This window comes from Lolium rigidum, chromosome 4 (genome assembly GCF_022539505.1).
Source record: "Lolium rigidum isolate FL_2022 chromosome 4, APGP_CSIRO_Lrig_0.1, whole genome shotgun sequence".
Taxonomy (NCBI): domain Eukaryota; kingdom Viridiplantae; phylum Streptophyta; class Magnoliopsida; order Poales; family Poaceae; genus Lolium; species Lolium rigidum.
In genome coordinates, this window is record NC_061511.1 from 189802778 (window position 1) to 189826897 (window position 24120).

Genomic DNA, 24120 nt, shown 5'->3' on the forward strand with positions numbered 1-24120 from the left:
GAATTAAGTTTGTGCTCAATCAAGTCCTATACCTTTTGATTACATCGTGATTCGTGTATATAAGTTGCAACTGAGAATTTTTCTGTGGCAAATGTGGATGCAACTAAGAAAAATGTTCCTGACATTAGATTTGCTTCGTCATTCGTGCTTGTTATGAGTTGCAATATGAATTACAAATAAAATTTGATAATATCATCTGACTTAGAACGAAGTTAGTTCTTAGATGACTATCTCACCTATAGAAATAGCGTTCCACTTCAAATAGTGGAAATATAAATTACATTTCTTACTAAACTCATCTAAACAAATTACAGCGGAAAAGCAAGCAAGCAAGATCCCGGATTTGTATATATGGTTGATTACACAAAAAGATTTACTACATGTAGGCACCATCGAAAATTCCAAATCAGCAAAGGGAGAACAAAAAAAACAGGGTAAACAATGGATCAAAGCGTGGTCTTGGACGCCCTCCTCACCAGCACAGCCCAGCACATGATCCTGTACACCAGGAAGAAGCCCAGCATGACACCCACATTGACCCACCTCATGCCCTCGTCGACCCCTCTCCCCCTCAGCACGTCGCCGCCGGTGCTCAAGCACACGCCGTTGCCGTTCATGGCGTTCCCTCCCATCCACGCGACGCACTTCTCGCTGGCGCTGCCTCCGTACTCGTTGATGAGCAGCAGGTCCAGCGGGTACCTGTACATGGACACGTAGTACATGAAGGTCCAGTACCTCGGGATGCTCTCCTTGGGTATGAAGTAGCCGGAGAAGAGGAAGAAGACGCCGAGGAAGATGCAGATGAGGGAGTTGCCGAGGATGAAGTCCGGCGACACGGCGCTGAGGAAGAGGACCAGGGAGCTTGCCATGAGCACGATGAGCCACACGGCGAGGACGAAGAAGGCGAATGCGGCGAGGGAGGCGCGGAGGCCCACGAGCCAGTACACGGGCGCCGAGAAGAGGATCGCCACGGCGAGGAGGCAGGGCGCGAAGACGAGCGCGTTGGCGATCACGTACGAGGATAGGCGGTAGGCGCGGCGGGACGCCTCCCGCATCAGCACGCGGCGCTCCTGGAGGAGGATTGGCAGGGCCTCCACGGTGGAGGAAAGGAGGAAGCTGAGGCTGAAGGCGAAGAGTCCCAGCCGGAGCGCCACGCCGTCCGGGTCGGCGGGGACGCGGAAGAAGACGCTGCCGAGGCCGAGCCCGCCGACGATGGCCTGCGCCGCCCGCGCCGCGAAGAGCTGCTGCGTGCGGTACATTGTGCGCCAGCAGCGCACGGTCAGCGCCGCCACCTCCACGGCGCGGCCCCGAAACCCGTGCTCGGGGACGTGAAGGCCGCCGCGGCCGCTGGCGAGGCCGAGACTTTCGTCCTCGGACTGGTCTTGATCCTTGAGCTCGGCGAGCTTGGAGTGGTCCTCCTGGAGCTGGTCGGTGACCTCCATGGCGAGCTCCAGCGGGTTGAGCTGCGTGGGGATCTTGTGGCCCATCCTCCCGAGCGCGCCCTCGAGCGACTTGAGCGTGCCGAAGTGCGCGACGGCGCCCCGGGAGAGCAGCAGCAGCGACGAGATGTAGCCGAGCATGCGGTAGCTGGGCTGGTGGATGCTGAGCACCACCACCTGCCGCCGCGCGCGCGCCACCTCGTGCAGCAGCGCCAGCACGTCCATGGCGGACCGGCTGTCCAGCCCGGACGTGGGCTCGTCCAGCAGCAGCACCGGCGGGTCGTGCACGATGTCCACCGCGATGGAGACCCGCTTCCGCTCGCCGCCGGACACCCCGCGGGCCGACGACATCTCGCCGTCGCCGCCGCCGACGTAGCTGTCCGCCACCTCGGAGAGGCCCAGCTCCTGCATGAGCGCGTCGACCCTCTCGCTCCGCTCCCGCGCGGTCACGTCGGAGCGGAGCCTGAACCGCGCGGCGAAGAGGATGGTCTCGCGGACGGTGAGCAGCGGGAGGAGGTTGTCGTCCTGCGTGACGAAGCCGCACGTCCGGCGCAGCTGCGCGCGGGAGGTGACGGCGTGGCCGTTGATGGACACGGTGGGCGGCTTGGCGATCTCGGAGCCGGTGCCGCGGCCGGACAGGATGCGGAGGAGCGTCGACTTGCCGGCGCCGCTGGGGCCCACAATGGCCAGGATGCGGGAGCTGGACGCGGTGAAGGAGACGGAGTTGAGGAGCCCCTCGCTCGCGCTGGCGGTGGCTGGGGTGGAGGAGGACTGCAGGAACGGGAGGAAGGCGGCGCTGGCGCGGCGAGGCGCGGGGCAGGAAAGGTTGGTGACGGCGAGGGTGTACTCCGGAGGAGGGGAGGGCTGGGAGGAGGAGGAGAAGGACGGCGACGCGGAGTCCGGCGGCGACGAGGAGGACGCCGACGTTGACAAGAGGAGCGCCGGGTCCAGCTCCGACGACAGGTCCTGATCCATGGCTGCAGGCGAGTGGCGTGAGTGAGAGGGGTCGATCTGGAGAGCGAGATGTGGAAGCAGTAGAGGAGCGGGAAACTGCAGATTCAGACACTACAAATAGCCTGACAATTAGCTCTCTTCAGAAAAGTTAGTACTCCGTAACTGGTTTTCTTGAACCTGTTGCACACTCATGCACGCACCACACGAAACACCATTGCTTGATTGTTCGTGGCTAGTGCCCTTCTAGAACAGCGGTGCTAGCTATATTTCACACCGATTACTGCCACTACAAATGCAGCTCTTGTGCGCTGCGTTTTTGAATAAATTAGTGTCAATCGCTTTGAGATTTAAGGGTTAAAATCACTAGCTAGGTGATCGCCGGTCAACATGGCTGAGATGGGAAAAGAGTGGAGGAAAGGTTCTCTGTTTGGGTGAGGGGGCGTTGCGACTTGTGAGCTACTGAGACCTAACTGAATGTTGGTGTCATTTGTGTTGTGTGTGTTTCTTGGCAGTTGGACCTAACCGCCCGTCCTTAACCAATCTTGATTGGTTCTTATTTCGTGAAGTTCGGCTGCTTATTGTCCTCCTGGGCGGAGGTCGGCAGACAAAGCTAAAGTACAACAAGAATGCATAGGGCGCCGAGGATACCATGCTTTGTAAGGCATCAGAAAGCACCATCGCCGGTACTACCTCCGTTCCTATATGTAAGCATGTTTTCAAAAGCAAAGGTAAAATTAAATGTAACGAAGAGGTAAATCATCAAAGGAACAGCTCTCTCAGGGCTGAAAATGTCAAGCTGAGATCGACAAAATGCGTTCCTTCTCAGGAAATGGTCTCAAGAGAGTGCCAATAGTCTGGGCCACACCTACTTTATCGTTTCTAAGAACTGGGGATTGCTAGAAAACACAGTATGCATGTGTGCAAATTAAAGCACGACAGCATGAAACAAAATGACTTGTAGCAACAGAAAAATCGTCAAAATTAAACAAGCGTCTGGGTACTCAGCTCAATGAATATAAAGGTTATACGTACTATGCATAACTACTTTGCATCTCAATCTACAGTTAGCATCAAGTCCTCTGCAACGCGAGTGGTTGTTGAACCTATATTCACGGATCAATGGATAATCAGGAAGAACAAACTCTAAAATTGATGCGCTTGCTTATGCATTTACAGGGCAGATTAGCCAGCTGCCACGGACAATTTACATCACTTCTGCTCGAGCAATCTACTTTCCACGCAAGGAAAAAAAAAGGAAGAGGGGTGAATTGTGTAAAAGAAAATGCAAACCCACATTTTCCAAACAGCAGGCCCCTCCTCTTTCAGGCCCTAATTAATCTCGTAACCCACATGTTCTATGTCAGTGAGGTATATCACCATCAATACTCCCAACCGATTTGTCGACCACACGAACATTATACAGCTCGTATACCCTTGCACGATTCTCTTGCCACCATTGTTCTGCTTGCGTCTCGCTGAAACGCTTCCGGCTGCATGAAGAAAATACGATGAGTTTATAGCTGCAAAAATTATACACCAGAAACTACAGTAGCTCTTTTTAATAGTACAACAAAAAATCTCTAGTTTCTAAGCAAATATTACCTCCGTTCCAAAATATAAGCCCTTTTAGAAAGCTAGGCTTATATTTCGGAACGGAGGTAGTAGTAGAGAGTAGCCTGTAGGATGATTGTAATTCTTCTTTCGGGATGATTGTAATTCTTCTTTCGGTTCTTAATCTCCAGCAGACAAGAAATAAGTATGCATATAAAAATACAAATAGAAATCTTATTTCTCCTAATTACTCTCTCTGTTCCGTAATATAAGAATATACTGGTTGTAATAACATCTTATATAATGGGACAGAGGAAGTAGTTGCCAATTATTTTGTGAATTGTTTCAGAATTAAACAGGTTGTCCTTTCTATATAGCTTACAAAACAAAAACAAAAAATGTGTTCCAAATAACTAAAGAATTGTGTTATAGCGTACCATGGTTGAACTATACTACGTCACAGATCAAATCAACAAAATGCCCGAAATTGCGTAACAGCTATTGAAAATGTATCGGTAGCATGCACATAATCTAGTTGAGAAGTACTTCAGGTGATTTATAGTCCCATTTCTAAAGGGAGCAATAGGAATGTACCTGAACCGGACCCTCTTGAGATCTCTAGCCCCTCCAGGTAGGGCAGTAAGGGTGATGTAGACCCCAGGTTCATCTTGCTCTACCCATTCAGACTCAAGCTTAGTGTCTGAATCAGGAAGTCTGGTTCCATTCTTGCCAACTTCTAAGTGAGTCTTATTTCTAACTGAACTTGGTCCATTAGAAACAACCAACCCATTAGATCCGTTCAAATACGGCTCTCCAGAACCTCTTGGGCTACCTAAATTCTCAGTTGCCACTGATATATCACTTGGAACAGGCATTCCAGAAAGCGGTGGCAGTCTGTTGTGCTTAACTGCTCCTGCTCCTGCTCCTGCTCCTGCCCCTGCTCCTTCAGGTAGTTTCTCTGCCATACCCTTCAACTGTTGCAGAAAAAAAATGTTCATGAGTACTTGACATGTTGGACAGAATCCTCATTCAAGTTTTAACATCATCATGCCCTGTTAGTTACTACCTCCGGGTTTTTTTAATCGACGCTCAGTTTGGCTTGTGCATGCACGTATCGCACGTTGTGGCCGCGTTAATTAAATTCGAACCGAGGTAGTACTTGCTAATGAAAAACACCATAGCATGCCCACTGCATGGCTTGACAGACATACAGAGGTCAAAAAAGAACAGAGGGACATAATCCTCGTTTTGGGAGCTAGTGCTTGGTGGGCCTGGTGGCGTCCCTAGATCACGAGCTCTTCTCCTACCTGGAATCATATGGCCTGCAGTTCCGTTTGTTATTTAGTACTCGTACTAGTATACTCCCTCTGATCCCATATAGAACATGCCTTAACTTTGTCTAAATTTAGGTGTATCTAGACACTACTCCCTACGTTCCAATGAATAAGATACGCAAGCTGCCTTTTTACCAATCTACGGACCTCTTGGTTTTGAGCCATTCAATCAATCAGATTTGCTAAAACATGTAAGGTTGTTATTTTATAAATGTTTGTACAGTAGGTTCTGACAGGAATATAACAAAACAATATCCTCACAAAAGAAGCAAATCTTACTTGCGCAGTGAGCGACTTGATTACTTCTTTTGCAGCTTTGCACTTGGCAGTTTCCTCCCCTGCAATGGAAATAGCTTCTTTTAACTGTTTAGTTGTTCTCTCCAATTCAACTTCCAGTAGGTGAGACTTCCGAGTAAGATTTTCCACCTGAAATATTGAACTTAATTAGAAACTCCACAAGTGAACAAACTCTCACTTTATAGTTTCAACAAAAAGGGGCGTTTGATGAACTAGCATTTTATATACTCGTTCATATAATTGATATGAGTACTAGATACATTGAGTCACTTAATATTTGGAAGTGAGGGCATGTACTATAGCTAGCAGCAAAGAAAACTAGTGTCATAATAATGGTTCAGTTCCACTAATATTTGTCTACCTTGTTCCAGTGGGCAGTGGCCGTACGCTGGACCAGCTAAAAAATAAAGGCAGGAGTGTGTACAGACTTCTTAATTGTCATGTGAGTTTATGTCAGATATTTTGATTTTCCATTTAGAAGTTATCAGTTTAGTATGACTGCTCCATCGAGTCAAAGTTAGAGATGATGACCAATATTTGCTTAGTGCATACAATCATACAGCTTATTATGGATGCAAGTTAGAAACACCGATTGAATAGAGAGCACATCAAGACCTTTACCTGCGATCTCAAATTTACAACCTCTTGGCTTAGGCTGTCCTTTATTGGCTTGGCACCGTCTACAACTCTTGGAGATGTTAGACCACCCAAGGTAGGTGTTGGAGTTGTTGATCTAGGAGGGCTTGCTCTTCTTGAAACAGGTGATGTCGCCCTAGAAACAATTCTTGATCCTGGAACTGATGCTGAGAAGAATTTCTTTGATGAGCCAAAAGATTTTGAAATGTTGAGACCACTCCAGTGAGAACTGCCATTTGGAATAGGGGAAACACGACTGCTATTAAATTCAAACTTCTTGTTTCTCTTTGAATATCTGCTATCCATGTTCTTGAAAGATTCCATCGATGACAATCTAGACAGTTGAACATTTGATCTTGTCTCCATATCCTCATTGATGGAATTAGAATCATTGAACCCTTGCAAGATAGCTCCCCGCTTTGCTGAAGAATATCTATCTGTCTCAGGTGCCTTATTCAGTTTGCCATAGCAGTTATCACAGACACGGTAAGGCTTGTTTGGATTAGGTGCTAATGAAGCTTTCAGAGATTTCTTACTGCTGCAGGAGTGACAAAATACAAGGGCACAATTGTAGCAATTATGCCGTTTTCTCCTTAAGTTAAATGGCAAGCGGCATCCAGAACACATAGACTGGTCAACTCCAGACACCCACTTGTGAATGCATATTGCTGCAGTGAAGTTAATTCCACAAACAACACTCCTGACCTGCTTATCTTTCAGAGCTTCAACCAGTGTAGGACAATTCCTATCATCAGTATCACCGTGTCCTAACCGACCATTTGCACCTTTACCCCATGTATACACCTCTGTCCTGGAAGTTAAGACAGCAACATGATAAGCACCACAAGAGATTTCCTCTACAAAGTTCTTATGTAGCTTCCCTTCAACACGCGTAGGAATCATGCCATCTGCTTGTGGATTTCCAAGCTGACCATAGACAGAACTTCCCATTGTATATACATGCCCAGAGGTTGTTAGTGCTACCGTGAAGCAATGACCACAAGCTACTTGGCAAAAGTTAGGCTCAACCAACGAAGCTACACACGTTGGGACTAGTTTTGAATCTTTGTCACCATGTCCTAAACGACCTTTATCACCATCACCCCATGTAAATATCTTGCCAGATGAACAATTGCTGGAACTTGAATTCCCAACCATAACTTCAACAACGGCGGCCGTGTGCCACACACCACAAGCTGCGCGGACAGTCCGTAGACCTTTGAGGGATTCCACCTCCCTTGGGACAGAAAGACTCTGTCGGTCTCCGTGACCTAGAACTCCAAAAGAGCCATCTCCGAATGTGAATAGCTGCCCCGCAGACGTTACTACAGCTGTGTGCCAAGGGCCACATGAAATAGATGAAACATGTATTCCTTCTAATGGTCCATTGAGCCTCTTGGGCATCCACTGACTGACTTCATTCCCATGACCCAAAAGCCCAAAATTAAAGGTGCCATTTCCCCATGTGTATAAATCTCCAGAGAGCGTAACTGCACAAGTATGGTACTCACCACATGCCACTAGCTCAATGTTCATATGAGCAAGAGCATCGATAAGTTTTGGCTGGGGCACATCACAATCTACACCGTGACCAAGACGCCCGCCAGACTCCTCACCCCAAGAGTAGACCTCTCCCTGCTTTGTGACAAGTGTGGCATGCCTTCCTCCACAAGAAATGTTTTGCACATCAAGTCTTCCAGCGAACTCCAGTGGTTTTGGTACAAGACAATCCATCTTTGCACCTGAGGAACTTCCAACCCTTGAATTTCCACCTCCAAGAATTCCCTCCCCAGTTCCCTCTCCCCATATGAAAACATCTCCTAGAGCATCACCATCATCATGACCAGAACCATGACTTGATGAACTAACAGCACTTGATAAACTAACTCGGAAAGCGTCCATCGGGATGCCTCTACCATTTGTGTTATCTGAGTGCCCAGAAGACGCAGAGTGGACTGAACCAACATTAGAATCCGATGGAAAGAAGGGCCTGGGTGGAGCCGCATAGGATACGATATCAGAAAAGGCCTTGTCCAAGCCGACCTTTGGTGGACTCCCATATGGACTACGGAGTCGGTAGTTTTCGCTACCATCCTGTTGCAGTACAATAGTTAAAGAGATTGTTTTCTATAATAGCTGAGGAAGACAGAAGAAATAAAATAAAAATAACACGATTTGCCATCATTGAAAACAGATATTATTTCATTTATGATTTTAGTTTATCAAATTGAAATATAATTCCATATATATTTATTCTACTCCCACAAACCAGTATACGATGGAGACTGTACAGACCATAAAGTACAACATGAGTATCATAGGTACCAACTAACTTTGCTGCTGTTCAAATCTTAAGCCAGTGGTTTCTCAGAAAATCTTAAGGAGTAGCATAAAACAAAAAATGGAGAAGACCAAGGTATGTGAAGCAGGAAGTGTTTCTTGCTCAGTGCTGGCTGACCAGCATACCACAAGTCCACAAGGGAGTGCTTGGAAGAGGGATGGGCTGGTTGGGAGGTGGGAAATACCTTGTGGACACTATCATTGCTGCTGAAAGGAGAACTCAAGGGGGAGCTCCTTCTTGTGTAAGTTCTTGGACTAGTCGTAGCAGAGGAAAGCATATCACTTCTTGACTCTGTCCTCCATTTTCGTTGGTGACTACGGGATATCAGTGTTTTTAGCCCAGCAAACCACACCTCAGCTTCATCTTTATCTTTGCATATCTAGTATTCGTGACAAAAGCAAATTACCAAATTGGTTAGCTACTGATAGAAATTGTAAGTGAACAAAGGAATTCAGTGTGCACCAAAGTTGGCCAAAAGACCAATAGATTACATAGCATATGAATGAGGCGTGACTTACAATATCCAATGATCTATCATGAGATATGAGAGAAAATGACTGGCATTCCTTCTCAGGTCGTGGATACCTCTGAAAAATTGCCTGGATCGACAAAAAAGAAGTATGACATTAGGACAACTTTGCAGCACTTCAAGATAGTAGAACCTCTTTGCTAAATATCTGAGTGCTAAAGATGATATCTAAGTGGACCTTGAGAAGTTGATTCAATTTGAAGGAGTGTGTTTGTGTTAAACTTAATTTTTGTGGGGAAGATTGATGGTATCGCTCCATGGCATAAAGTTTACAATGTAGGATCCTAAATGTTTTCAAACTATAGGGAATTCAAGTAAATTAATGGAATCAAGAACAGGAAACAAATTAGAAGCAAGCTCTCTCTAAAGAGTAGAAAATTCACAGTAGGGACAAAGCTGAAGAAAGCCCCATGGAATATCCAGGAGTTGGCACCAATAGCGATGAAGCAAAATAAATTATAGTTGGTTTAGCCAATATGAACCATTACATTTGAGGCTAAAACCCAATAAAACATGTCTCAGAAAGTATGGTTTTGTTGAAATAGTAACTCACAGTTCGCTGTCCAGGAATTATTCTGGACACATGGCTCAATCTTAGCTGCTTCTCCTCTTTCCCTGAGAACCAAATCAATACAGATTCATCCTGTACGAAAAAAGAAAAGGAGTACCAGGGCATTCAAAGATTAGACAGGACACTAGGACAGACACAGAGAACTTGAGAATTCTGTGATAGAGCAAATGTCAAAAAGGCTCACATTGGAAAGCCTGAAGGGGCAGAACTTTGGCTTCCCTCTACGTCCATACTTGAGCAAGTATGCCCCTTTCTTGAGAGCAGTGATGGCCTGCAGGGACAGCGAGAATATGGTTGTACCAAGCATCAGTAACTAGCATCTCAAATACTATCCTACCAAACTAGATCAGGAAATAGTTTGCAGTTTCACATGTCAAAGGAGGAGCCTTATAACACCATGGAACAATCAAGCACGCTATAAAGTGCCCATGGAAATAGCTTGCAATTTTAACTGGCATTTCAAGCAGTCGCAATCAACTTAGAAACGGAAAAGGAGCATATATCATTATACTGCAGCACCGATCAATTCAGATGAGGCAGGATCAAAATAGTCAAGCTTATCAATACACAAGACAGCAGACAAACACGTGGAGGATGTGGAAAGATGTCAAAAAAATATGGCACATGAACCAACGATTTCCGCAGGAGATTTGTGTTTTTCAGTTGGTAAGAAGACACCGAATAGGATAGGACAAAATCTAGCTTGACTGAAGTATGCACGAAAACGTATGCGTTTGGATCCTAACAGCTTGCATTTGCCATTTGATACATCAAAATATCATGTAGTATTATGCACTAGGCTACGTATATACTACGAGAAGAAATCAGCCTCGATAAAAGGGTTAAGCAATTTTACTAGCCCCGCCGTGGGGGGCAACTGGGCAAGTAGCTGCTGCCAGTGATCATCACATGGAACAGAGCGCTCGCGTCTCGAAGCAAAGTAACGCGACAGAGCTCGCTACAACATTAATTGACGCGAAAAAGTGGGGGAACGAGAGAGTAACGGTAGCGTACTCCGAATTAGATGGAAGGGAGGTCGGATTAGCCAATTTGACCGGCAGGGTGTCAACTAGCGAACAAGTAGGTGCCAAACAAATAAACCAGTAGCAGACATAAACGCTGGAAAACGAAGACCCCCAGAACATCTGCGATCCAAAAAAAAAAAAAAACGCTAGCTCTCTCGTAGCGCACAGCACAGCTGAATCTACAAATTGCCGGCCCTTGAACGGAAGACGCATAATTCCGCAGCACTGGAGCACGCAAATGCATCTACAGCCAACTGCGCGGGTCTCCCGGGCGCCGTGAATTCCGCGTCGACTGGACCCGGACACGCGGGGTAGGGAGGGGGAGAGGGGATTTCGGGGTGCGGCTCACCTGCTCGATGTCGCGCTCGACGGGCCCGGCCCTGGCGCCGCCGAGATCCGAGGACGCGTCCGACATCATCGGCGTCAGCGCGCGGCCCTCCCCATCGCGCCGCGCCTCGCTCCGTGCGGCAGCGCCTAGGGCCGGCCTGCCTAGCGCGTCGCAAATGGGGCTTGCGGGGGAGGGCGAGCCGGAGGCCGCGGCGGCCCGCGCGGCGCGGCGCGGGCGGGCGAGCGAGGGCGGTAGGGTTCCGGGGGAGGGAGATCCGGGCGGCGGGAGGGGTTTGGGAGGGGAGCGGGGCAGTGGCGAGCTGGAGGGCGAGATCGAGGGCGAGGAATGGAGAGAGGGAGGGAGGACGAGGTGGTGGTGGGAGGAGGAGGAGGGGAGGGGAGGCGTTCGTGTGTGCGTGTGTTTTTTTCTCGGTTCTGGCGGAGGCGGCTTTTTGCTCGGAGCTGTTGATGCGTTAGGTTTGTTTACGACGCGTGCGGCTCTGCGCTGTGATTGCTCGCCGTGATTGCTAGGGGAGTAGTACTGCTGTGCGGCCACGGCGGCCGTCAGTGGTACGCGGGTACAGTAGGGTGGAGGGGAGGTGCCGTCGTGCCGATGGGGCAGCAGTGGTAGCACGGTGATTGGACGCCGTGTGGTTGAAACTCGTTGGCTGTGGGGCGCACCAGCAAAGTGAAGTGAGGGGAATCTCATTCTTTTCCCGTTTTGAGATCATGAGAGAAGAGGAATCTGTTTGTGACTTTGTGCGGCTGTCGACGTGGTTCATCATGTGCCACGGTAACTAATAATGCTTTCATCCGCACCAAGAGACAGCTCTCGATTCTCATGCATTCTCAAGCTAGAGCATCTTCGGCGGCTCAACGCATTTTAGTTAATAAGTGCCTTCGCTTGTATTAGATCGTGAACAGCAAGTTACCTTCGCGTGCGGCTGTCGACGTAGTTCATCATGTGCCACCGTAAGAAAGAATGCTTTCATCCGCACCAAGAGACAGCTCTCCATTCTGCATTCTCAAGTTAAATCATCTGGGGGATTCGAAGTAGTCCAGCGGTCGGATGCATTTTTTCTCGATACAGGCATTTTTTTATGTTTTGTCTCGTCTATTCTTCCCAACTTGACACGTACATAAGTAAAAAACAAAAAATACATTGTGCTGTTTAATAAACTTATTACGTCCAAGTAACTAACAGAGTTTACGAGCATTGTCAAAGAGGAAATTCAATGAGGTGAGATCGACCACTCCTCATTCTCTTCATGCCCCGCCAATACCCATATGTGATCAATCAAATCCGTTTGCATAGAGGTTTGCAAACGTGGCTGTTGTCGGAGACTTCAACGTTCATATGCAGAAACTTCTCCCATGTTACTGCCCCAGGCTGTGGCTGAACCAAGTCACCCTGGAATTTCTATCTGTGATCATTGAGGCCATCAAGACAATGTCTCAACGATCATATTGTGCATAATCACACAGCAGGTCAACACCTCATGCATGGTCTTCTTAACAAAGAATATGTTTTATTTGGGTGACGAACAATAGCCTACCTGGCTTGGAGCACACCAGATGCTCATCGCTCCACATATTTTCCGCAAGCATCTTCTTGTCTCTAGGCAAACCTCTTTGTTTTCTCTTTACCAGGTTTGCGAACTATCTTCACGAGTGTGGCCCAACGGGATAGATGTCATTAGCAAGATAGTATGGCTTGTCCTTTGTAGAAGCCGGACGAATAACAGAGAGCACCGAGCGGAGCACATTAATTTCATTGTGGGAACCGGCCATGCCAAAAAAAAGAGTGTCAAATCCACAAATCATGTGATCACACTGCATCAAGAATGACAATGCATCCCTTGACATGGCCGATGTACTGACCATGCCATGCAAATGGACAGTTCTTCTACTCTCGATGCATGCAGTCTGCCATCGATTATCCTCGGGAACCCTCTTGCCTCGTTGATCGACAACAGACTTTTGGCTCTCTTAAGTAAAGTTTATCGAAATCGCAATCACGGCTCGACAAAACCTGTATATGGATTCAAGATAGGTACTCTCACTCATTCGCAGGTACTCGTCGAACATATCACCAGACACTCCATATTACCACACTGGGGAAGAATCTTCTTCCCATTGGGGAAATGAGGGTGCTCCTTCACAGTGGGGGCAGCAAGGGCCCTTATATGACGATGGATCATATGCCTGGGGGCCAAACCCCGACTATCCTGGCTACTAGCTTCACCCTTGGGGAAGTATGTATCATATCCTTTTCTCCATTGTATGTTGCCATGCGAGTTTTCATTTCAGTTGAGTGCATTGTACTTATTTTTAGTTTACAATTTGAAAAAACCAAAAATATCTCTATTTTTTTTTGCATGTTGTTTCCTTTTAACAAAAATCCAAAAAACCTAAAAGATTTTCGTTTTAGAAGAACAATGAAAAGAGTGTAACAAAATCTGCATGATGATGTTCACCGTTTTATTTTTATTTCTTAGCATGTAACTCCGATTGAGCTGAAATTTTGACAGCACTTATAACTTTTCATCCCCCACGCTCACAAAAATTGGCAAAAATTCATGGTATGTTTAAGTAGAGCAAAATTTGGATGCATATTGGAATTTGTTGGCAGATTTTATTTTTCATAACTAAAAGTGGCAAGTTGAACTTGCAAATGATCTGAAATGAATGTTATACTTGTATATGGATCCCAACCACATGAGACATTATTGACATAATTTTATTGAGGTTGCTGCTGTAACAATATGATGTTTTGAGTAAACCAAGTTTAAATTTCTTAATTCTATATGTGAACATATTGTGCAGTTTAAGTTGGGAGAGGAAGAACAACGATGATGAACTGTATGTGAGGATCGAGGTGTGACACCTTTACTATGTTCATGTATGGAATTTAACGATAGCAAATATTTGTGCATAGTTTCATCAATACTTGGGGAAGTGATATTAGATGTCTACTATCTTTGTGTTCTCCTCTTTATTTATGAGGCAAACGAGATATTATTGATACTACTTATACATGATTGGGAGATAGTAGATTCGAATAGAAGTCTACGCATCCCATTATGCTTGTTATTGCGAACTTGGCACATGTTCAATGATGAATTATATTTCTACGTGTCTTTAACATATGAACTTTGGTAGAAAAGCAGCAACTGAATGAGTACGTTTGAATGTACTCAGCAAGTTGAAGACCCTGGACTTCTTCCTCTCCCCGTCCACAGTAACGAGAGGCGATTTGTGAAATCCTGTAGGCTTCCCACTTCGCCGGCGCCGATTCGTCGGGTCCCTCGGCCTCCGCCGGCCGCTCCGGCGGCGGGAGGGCGGGGGAGCCTCGTCTCGCTCCGTGTATATAGTAGGGGTGCGTATGGTGTCCAGCCGACGGCGTCGGGGCGGAAGCGGCGCGGCCGGAGTGGTTTTGCAGGCGGTGGTTCTTCCCTTCGACGGCGGTGCTCTCCGGAGTCCCGGCGTCGATCTACCGTCTCCGTCGAGCCTGCAGGTCTACGGAGCTGCCGGCCTCGACTTCCCCACTGCCGGATGCCGCGGGGCGGCGGATCCGGCCGGAGTTGCCGAAGGTGAAGGTGGTACCGTACCGGATCGAGGATGGCGTCGGCGATGCAAGGTGGAGGTTCCTCGGAGCCGAGTTCGTCGACTTCCCGTCCGCCGGGGGTCTCCTTCCGTTCCGGGGCTGTAGTGGAGGAGCGGCGGCGGTGCGCCGTAGTACGTCTTCGTTGTTGTCGTCGTCTTCGTTTGCTTGCAGGACCGGCTTGTATTTTCTTTGTTTCTTTGGGTTGTTCTGTAAGCTTCCTGGTATAATATCACTTGATCTTTCCTCGCAAAAAAAAAACATATGAAGGTTGATGTTTGTATGACGGTCCAGCATATTAAATGGCGAACCTCATCGTCGAAACATATATAAGTCAGCTTGTAGTATCTTTAGTCGACCAACCAATCTCTTGCTAGACTCTGAACCATTTAGCGACCACTTAGGAAAAGAAAAAGATAAGAGAAAATAAAAAAATAAAAAAAAGATAAGATAAGATAAGATAAGAGAAAAAAGAGAAAGAAAAAATGAAAGAGAAGAAGAGTTAGAACCCAATGAGTCGGCAATTATGATGATGCCAAAGGAAGGGCTAAAACTAAGAAGTGCCCAAAGAAAACTAAATGATTATGCTACAAAGGGGAACAACCCCTACCACTCATAAGGTGACAATCTAAGAAGCGAACGCCTAACCCATTTCCATTCCACTATACAGTCAACTAAAGATACTAGTTACTTACTCGTATATATGAGTCTTCTATGAGAGTTTGAATGTTAAAAGACTGGAAGGATACGACATCCTCTCATTATTTGGGTTTGGAATGCAAGCATAATGAAATTACTAGTCGACAAATGAAAGAATCAAAGGTCTCAAAAATCTTGTGAATGATACAATCAAATGCGATACAAGAATGTTGTTTGTTGCCACTATCAATTAATCATATCTAAGTAGCGTTGCCATATAGTACCCCTTTACACCATGTATAGATAGAGGAACATGAACATAGTGCATATTTAGTAAAACTTTGCCATTCATTTGTGAAGCTATGTATCGAATACTTGCCATGTTAAATTGTTTATGCATGCATAGAGCAAAGTTCTTGTCAAAGTCTTTTATCGTTTCTACACTATGTTTGAGTTGTTTGAGGACAAACAATGAGCTAAGCTTGGGGGAGTTGATACATCTCAAATGTATCTACTTTTCCAAGAACCTTTTTCAAAGATTTGCTCCGAAATCTCGCCATAATTGGATAAAAACTGCTGAATCTGACGTTGTTTTTAGCAAAATCTTGTTTATGCCAGTTTTCGCAGGAAATAAAATCGGGGAAAATGACAACGGAGTTTTTCATCAAAATAGAGGGCCCGGAGCTTTGGATCAAGATAGGGGAGCCACGAGGCCAAAAAGGCACCTAGCGGCACACCCTATGGTGTTGGGTGCGCCACTCAGGGCCTTTTGGCCCTGGGTCGTCGTCTTGCCCCCCTCCCCTTTCGCGTGGTGATTTATATACCATAAAAACCTATCCCTCTGGAAGCACGAGATGTTTCGCGAAACAGAGCGCCCCCGAGACCACGATCTTCATTTTTGGGGTCAGATTGATCCTGCTCACCACCCTAGATAGATGGATTTCGAGGACTTCTTCATCATCACCGTCACCAACGTCATTTCCAACCACCATGGGCTCACTCTCCATCACCATGAGTGGGTAGTTCTCTGTAGGCTTAAGAGGTGGATGGGTTTTGGATGAGATTGATCATGTAATCATCCACATGTATCGAGATTTGAGGTGTTTGTCTTGAGATATTCTTATATGAGTGTTGGTGCACATTTGTTATATTTAATGCTTGTTACTAGGGCCCGAGTAACAAGATTTCAGTACGGAACCTATATTGCTTTATCATATATATGAGGTTGGTATCTATTTTCAAGGTGTATTGCTTATTATTATGTTGATCCTGTGAATCCCTAAGGTGACGGATAGGGAAAAACAAGGGGAATATGTGATAGTTCGAGGATATTGTGTGCTCATGAATCTTAATGCTTTGTTCCGGGCTATTCGAAAGGATATAACTTTTTTGTTTGTAGTTCCAAATTATCTTTGTTAGTATGCATAATTATATTTGGAACATACACCTACACATAAATGATTTAGAGATGGATGTTATGTTAGTTGGGTTACATTATATGATCAAAACCATTCATACAGTACCCCACTACTACATCATGCCTACTCTTTTAGCCACTGAAAGTTACATAAATACTACTTCCGGTGCAAACTGAAAATCTGATGCTATTGTTTACTATTTGCTTTTTTACTATTTGAATCAACTGCGATAAAATCATCACTTGCTTTGTGAGTTTATTGATATACAGGTGTGGTTGAGATTGACGTCTCAAATGCTAAAGTCTTATTGGTATTTTTGGGTTCCCCTTCATTTGAACTACAAATTTGGGTAATACTCCCCATCTAAGATTTGAGCGATCCCCTGTACTTGTGGGCATCAGAAGCATATAAGAAATGTGACTGGTATTTGTAGATGGCGTGCTGACATTTCACATTTTCACAACACAAAACAGAATCCACAAAAGTGTCTAGAAATGCCAATTGGGTATCACACTAAAAATACACGGCGTCTTGCGGGAGATGCACCTGAACTTTCAGATGATGAATTTGAAGTTATGTTCTTTTTCTTTATGTTGATAGGATAGTTCTTGTATGAGTTGTTTTGGCGCATTATCATCATACAAAAGGCTCGAAATTGCCTCAAGGTTGCAAGGATGTTATCTCTCCAAAATTTATTTGTTCTAAAATAATTCTCTTTGTGAATGGTGGTATGGTGCACCTCTCTGCCTCTATGTTTTAGTGTGTCAATCGATGAGGGCCTATCCTTAGCGGTTACATTTCTGATGTCAACGCCACTATCCTCTTCACTCATGACTCATGAGTAGCCATGACCTTATCATTGACCAATACCCGTACATGTTATTTGCCATCTCAACACTAAATGTATACTAACATGTACTAGGTTCAACGGGTATGTACACGTCTTCTAGTTTAATATCGGAAGTTTGTATCAGTACCAATCATATGGAATTCTTATGAATTTATGGAGTACATTTTTGTGTGGTATCTTCACTGTGTGTGTGCGCGCGTGTGTGCGCGCGCTGTGTATAATTGTAAGGTCTTTTATTGTGAACTATTGGAAATAGAGCTTCTGCCATGACATGACATTTTCCCTATTAGATACATAAGAAATGTAAATGGTATTTGTAGATAATGTGATGACATTTCACAATATAGTCTTCTTTGAAACAAATATCTGAACAGGGGATTAGAAAAACACATATAAAATAGGCAAGGATTGTGAAATTCTACCCCAAAAAAGACCACAAATTGTCTAGGAAAGTCAATTGGCTGTCACGCTAACAATACACGGCTGTGTCAATTACTATACAAAGAGAAAAGGAAGTGTGAGAGATGCACCAGAACTTTCAAATAAAAATATTCATGAAGTTAGAAATTTTGTTATTTTTTCATTTAAAGTCCATAGGACAGTTCTTGTACGAGCTCATTTGGCGCATTCCTATTATATGAAAGGCTAGCAATTTCCTCAAGTTGCAAGGCTATTATTTCTCCAACATTTCTTTGTTCTAAAATAACCCTCCATGTATATGGTGCACCTGCAGATTTTACTGCGACAATTGATCAGGGCCTATCCTCTCAACCTGAGTGGTTTAATTTCAGATGTCAACGTTGCTCCCCTCTGCACTCATTACTCATGAGTATGCGTGATCTTGTATTATGGACAAAAAACAGTCATGTTGCGGTGTTATCTACAATCCCAACATTAAATGTATATACTAACATGCAATTCCTTAAGATTAGAATATTCATGTGGTTCTTCAATAAGAAGGTTTTGCCTGCAAAAGACAATCTTGCGAAAAGGAATTGGACATGATCTAAGAAATGTGTGTTTTGTGATTCTGATGAAACGGTTGATATTTATTCACTAGACGGTCCTTGGCAAAATTGATTTGGAGAACGGTCCATTTTATGTTTAATATATCTCCTCGAGCTAATATCAAAAACATGTTTGAAAATTGACTAAATGAGATAGATAAGAAAACAAGGCTCGAATTTGCGTAGGAGTATGTGCTTTGCTTTGGGAAATATGAAATTGTCGTAATGATGTGATTGTTAACAGAGTGGAAGGTGCATTCTTTTTGCAGGTTATCCTAAAATCTACTTATTGGATTCACATGTGGTTTTATCTCCTTCCCGAGGATCAGTGGAACCTATGGAGTCTAGATGCACTCGGTTGATGTCGGTCGTATGAGATATCTTTGGCCAGGGTGGTCGGCAGCGCACCAGCTAATAGGATACAATATGCATAGACATTTTATGTATTTTTTTTCGATGGCTATTTCATGTAGCCAAATTATCTGACCCGTGAACTTGTAATAACTATAAGCACTTGAGACTTCTTAATAAAAGGTTGTGCCCATCGCTCGTGGCAGGGGTGTTAATCCTTCATTACGAAAAAAAAGAGTGTGTATTTGTTTCCGTGAATGTCAAACTTTACTAACTTTAACCAAGTTTATTAAGAAAATTATTGATACCTACAATACCGAATATATATTAAAATATATTTCATGATGAATCAAATGGTATTTATTTGATATACTAGCTATTAATATTTTTGTGCATTTATTTGTTCAAAGTTTACACGGTTTGACTTAAAAAATCTTATACGCACAATGTTTTGGCATAGAGGGAGTACTGGTTGAACTAGTGTGAATACATTTTTTAGTTGATTAGATCGCATTTTTGTATCACTAGCAACCAAATAAAAAAATTATGTAGTCCCTTCATTTCAATTCATAAAATGGTTTATATATTTTAATGCGGACTTTCATCGGGAATGAGGCATGACACCATCGCGGATAACATCGGTGGCAGAGGAGGCACGGTGCTCCTTCGTAGGCCTGTTCCCCCTTGATGCCCCGATGGACGATATGGGGGTCAGTCGAGGGAGGGAGGGGAGGGCAGCAACCAGCGGCGGCAGCAGCTAAGGGAACCCTAGGGAAGGGGGAGCCATCTTGAAAGACAAGGTTCTGTATGTGCCGGGTTGTCGCGTGTCCAGACAAACACCAACTGATTAACTTAAGACTCCATATTGATACGACTTCGATTAATTAGCACTTGATATCGTACTGGGTCCTGTGCCGGTGCTCTTATTAACGGCCAAAGTGGCAATCATGCGTACAGACCACAGTACTGTTCTGTGTACTGGAAGCAACTAATTAAACTGGCTGCAACTAGTTAAGGTGACATGGGCGAGCTGCAAGCTGCTTGGGTTAGCTCACCGGTAGCGACCGGCACGGCCCCGATGACCTGGGCCAACGACGGAGCAGTTGCACCCGTTCTGCATTGGCTCTCGTCACGCGGAATTTCGACAGATAAATACCGCAGCGAATCCTGCGTACGGTCCCTGTTGATGGAGATCGCTTTGCATGAAACTCCAAATATGAAATGTCGGGCATTGTTCAAACAAACAAAATGTTGGGCACTTTGCATTTCAGAGACACGTTGAAAATGTCTGGGCAGGGCTGGTCGCAAAGTTTGCCAGCCTGCAGTTCTAGCGGCCGCCCAGGAATGAGTGAGCAGTGACCACCTCCAGCACACACACATGCCGCAGTGCATTATGCACGCATCATGTGGCTTATTATTTCTCTCACCGATCGATGTCCGACCTTTTTCCCCTAGGCGAGGAGCTTTCTTTCTATAGCTCAATAGCTTCCGTTGCAAGTTGCAAAAGCTATGGCCAACGAGTATGCATATGTAAATGTAACGTGTAGTATGCGCTCTAGCAGATCACAGAAAAAAGGTCTGGAACCGGATAACTGTGGCCGATTTTTGGGATTAGGCCTTTTTGGGGTCGTCATGGTGGCCTACCCTGAATAAAATTATTCAAAGTACCTATAACAAAACGAGCGGCCGCTATATACCCGTGTCACAGGGTGTTTTAGGGTTTAATTCCCCGAACCCACTATATACCCGCATTTCCCAATCCCACCCATGCTCAATGCCACACCTCGCGATCAATCAACATAGTAATAACACACAGATCTGCCAGTGGTCGTTGTCCCCTAGGTCTCCCTCCGAGGAGGAAGCGGAATGACGACATAGAAGCAGCGTTTGCGGAGGCGTGTACCCGCAGCGGCCTGTGGGGAGCTCATGTGCGTCTCTGCATGCACGACTCGTTAAGCTTGAGCAACCTATGGAGCCATGATGCTGGGGGCAGGCCCTCTCTTGGAGCAATCCGAAAGCATGTCACGACCTCAGCTGGATGTCCTTGACATGATGTGTTAAGGTGATCAAGGAGGCATTGCATGCGTTCATCGGTGAAAAGGAGGCTGCAAGGGTGACCCACGGACGCTGCCTTGCACCAACACGTCGAGAAGGTGGAGGAGGAGCTCGGCCTATAGCAGGCGCTCCTCGAAAGCTTTTCCATCGTGGACGGATTCGTGCAACCTCTGGCTCCCCCTACAACGATGGTTGTGACGACTTGTAGGCCCCACCGGTGAGCGCGACGACACGATCTAGCGTATGCGGATCTAGCTAAGTATCTATATTCTCATACCTAATTTAGTTTTAGATTATGTTTGTAATGAACTAGCTACGATATGAAGATGAACTATCCGGGGAAATACGTAAATCTTTTTTTTTTTGAATTATCCAGTATCAATTTCAGGTACTTGTTCTGCACCGTAAAATTTCAGAACCTTAAAACATGTTTTCAAGTTACCCGATCCCATATACTACTTCTATTTATAAATAGACATCTGAGATTTATCTAAATCTGCATCTAAAGTGTTTAGATTCATCCAGATTTGACAAACCTCAAATGTATATTTATAAATGGAGGAAGTTTGTGATATCAGTATGTCAGAGATCTGCTAGAATTGCTCTAACGTGTGTTGGGAGGCCAGGTCCCCCGTTATGAGCTTTCATTCGATCATAACAGCAGGTGATCAGCTGCGCCGCACTGTGCGCGACGACTACAGTCAGTTAGTTGGATGGCTGCCCTGCCTTGGCCACCGGTGACAACAACGCACAACCATTTTCCTATGCAGATAAAGGAACTCCGACCAGATCACCACATGTGTTTGCCCTGACAAAAAATAAAATCCATGTTACTCCTCCACGATTCCTGGCGTAAGGATCAAGCTTGGTCCGGCCGAAACGGAGTGACAGCCGATCGATAAGGTCGCGCGTCACCACCCTAAACCCTGTGTACTCGTCTCCTTTTTGCCGAGATTTGCTCGGTTGATGTCTTGCCAACCTACGCTGTCCGTCGTCGACGCAGCGTGGCTAGGCTAGCAAAAATGGTCCTGACTCACTCCTATATGCTGCATGCCCACACTGCTGCTAGACTGCCAGTCTGCTATAGTGCTATAGTACTGCACAGGGAAGTCCACGAATTATTAGCATTAGGCACCGGCCTCCGAAAGCTAATGTACGTGGGCTAACCATGAACGCAGGGTTGAAACGCAGCCAGGGTCCATGGGACTACGACGGTACCACGCATTTAGTGTGGTCTCCTGTACACCCTTCGATCATTATCATCTGCTGAGAGATTTGAAGTCGCCACGTATACTGAACGTTGACCTCTTTCAAATATGGGAGACTTCCATATACACCACGTATGTTGGTTATGTACTTAAGTGTGACATATACCATGCATATCAGCATATGCACCTTATATGTACTAGTTTTGCACATTGGGATAACTTGTGGGACTAACTTACCCCATTTTACAACTATTGGGACTAAAATGCACCTAAACTATAACTATTAGGACTGGTGGTGTATTTAGCTCTACGAAGCGCTCTTTTCACGTACGGACACCACCAATCGGAAACTAATAGTAAAGATTCAGAGATATTGGGCCTAGGATTTTCAGGAGATGTTGGGCTTAGAGGAAAAACCTTTGGCCCGTTTGTGACACCAGGCAGTCACCTATTGCAATTTAATAGTAAAGATATATGTATTTTAAATATGCTTATTTTCTCCTTTACCATGTGAGAGATTTGGTACAAGATGCTACAATTAAGCATACACACACACTTTCTCTCTCTCTCTCTCTCTCTCTCTCTCTCTCTCACACACACACACACACACACACACACACACACACCGCACGCACCCCCCCCCACACACACATTTAACTTTTTTGTACTTGCAAATACTAGGAAACAGTTGGTTTGTGGGTACACCTGATATGTGGTGATGTGCGCAGTGCTGGTAACCTTCTTGGAGAGCATTGATGAGTGCAGAGCACACCGTTGGGGAACCCCAAGAGGAAGGTATGATGAACACAGTAGCAAGTTTTTGCTCAGTAAGAAATCAATGTTTAATCGATCAGTAGGAGAAAGAAATCACTTCTGAAGGTGTTGCTAGCTGACTTTTGGCAGGACGCACTACCAGCATCAACAACAACGTGGAACCAGCACATAACACAACCAAAATATTTTGCCCCAACTTACAGTGAGGTTGTCAATCTCACCGGTTTTGCTGAAAACAAAGGATTAACCGTATAGTGTGGAAAGAGATGTTTGTTGCAGTGGAATTAAAGAGAACAGTGCTTGCAATAAGTAAATAGAACAGGTGTTTGCAGTAGATGATTTTATCAGTGTAAAAGAAAGGACCGGGGTCCACAATTCACTAGAGGTGTCTCTCCATAAAGATAAATAACATGATGGGTGAACAAATTACAGCTAGACAATTGATAGAATAAAGACTGTACATGACAAGATGATTACTATGAGATTAATTTGGACATTACAGCATGATTCATAGACCGTAATACAACAGCCTCTATGACTAATAATCCACCTTCCGGTAGTATCCACACCCAGTTCAGTATTAAGTTGCAAGCAACATATTATCGCTTTAAGCAAAGTATACGTGTAAAGTGAACAATACAATTATCCTTAGACAAAGCATTGTTGTTTTTTCCCTAGTAGCAACAACACATCTACTATCTTAAAAGTTATTGTCACTCCCCAAGATTACTAGATGCATGAACCCACAATCGAGCATAAATAATCCCTCTTGGAGTCACAAGCACATACTTGGCCAGAACATCTACTAACAACGGAGAGCATGCAAGATCACAAATAACATATAACAAATATATAATCACTCTCAACCATAGTATTCAATATTCATCGAATCCCAGCAAACACAACATGTAGCATTACATAAAGATGATCTTGATCATGATAGGTAGCTCACAAGATGTAAACATGAATCATAAATTGGAGAAGAAAACCATCTAGCTACTGCTATGGACCCGTAGTCCATAGATGAACTACTCACGCATCACTTCGAAGATGGGCATGGCGATCTAGAGGCCTCCGGTGATGATCTCCCTCTCCGGCAGGGTGCCAGGAAGAGCTTCAGAACCCTCCCGAGCTATGGTCGGCGATGGCGACTGCGACGGAATTTTTCGTGGATGGATGCTCGGGTATTTAGGTTTTTCCCGAACAGGTG

The 24120-nt window shown here is 45.2% G+C and overlaps 2 protein-coding genes across 2 annotated transcripts; both read right to left on the reverse strand.

Annotated features, from left to right (window-relative positions):
• Positions 1-420: 420 nt before the first annotated feature.
• LOC124706693 (ABC transporter G family member 23) lies at positions 421-2414 on the reverse strand. The gene has a single exon (XM_047238366.1). It carries the CDS (start codon positions 2412-2414, stop codon positions 447-449), a length of 1968 nt encoding a protein of 655 aa, XP_047094322.1. The 3' UTR covers positions 421-446.
• A 1049-nt stretch (positions 2415-3463) lies between these two features.
• On the reverse strand, positions 3464-11110 carry LOC124706692 (PH, RCC1 and FYVE domains-containing protein 1-like). Its single transcript, XM_047238365.1, has 9 exons — positions 11027-11110; positions 9837-9923; positions 9635-9724; positions 9071-9151; positions 8737-8931; positions 6197-8305; positions 5558-5704; positions 4539-4918; positions 3464-3883 (listed from the first exon to the last, which is right to left on the reverse strand). The coding sequence occupies exons 1-9, from the start codon at positions 11093-11095 to the stop codon at positions 3754-3756; spliced, it is 3288 nt and encodes a 1095-aa protein (XP_047094321.1). The 5' UTR covers positions 11096-11110; the 3' UTR covers positions 3464-3753.
• Positions 11111-24120: the final 13010 nt, after the last annotated feature.

Bases quoted from the DNA above. Each gene is read 5' to 3' on its own strand.
- LOC124706693 (XM_047238366.1), bottom strand. From the start codon at position 2,414: ATGGATCAGGACCTGTCGTCGGAGCTGGACCCGGCGCTCCTCTTGTCA.
- LOC124706692 (XM_047238365.1), bottom strand. From the start codon at position 11,095: ATGATGTCGGACGCGTCCTCGGATCTCGGCGGCGCCAGGGCCGGGCCC. The intron at 8,306-8,736 runs GTATTTCCCACC...GTACTGCAACAG, and splicing joins GCAATGATAGTGTCCACAAG to GATGGTAGCGAAAACTACCG. The intron at 4,919-5,557 runs GTAAGATTTGCT...TTTCTGCAACAG, and splicing joins TCAAGTCGCTCACTGCGCAA to TTGAAGGGTATGGCAGAGAA.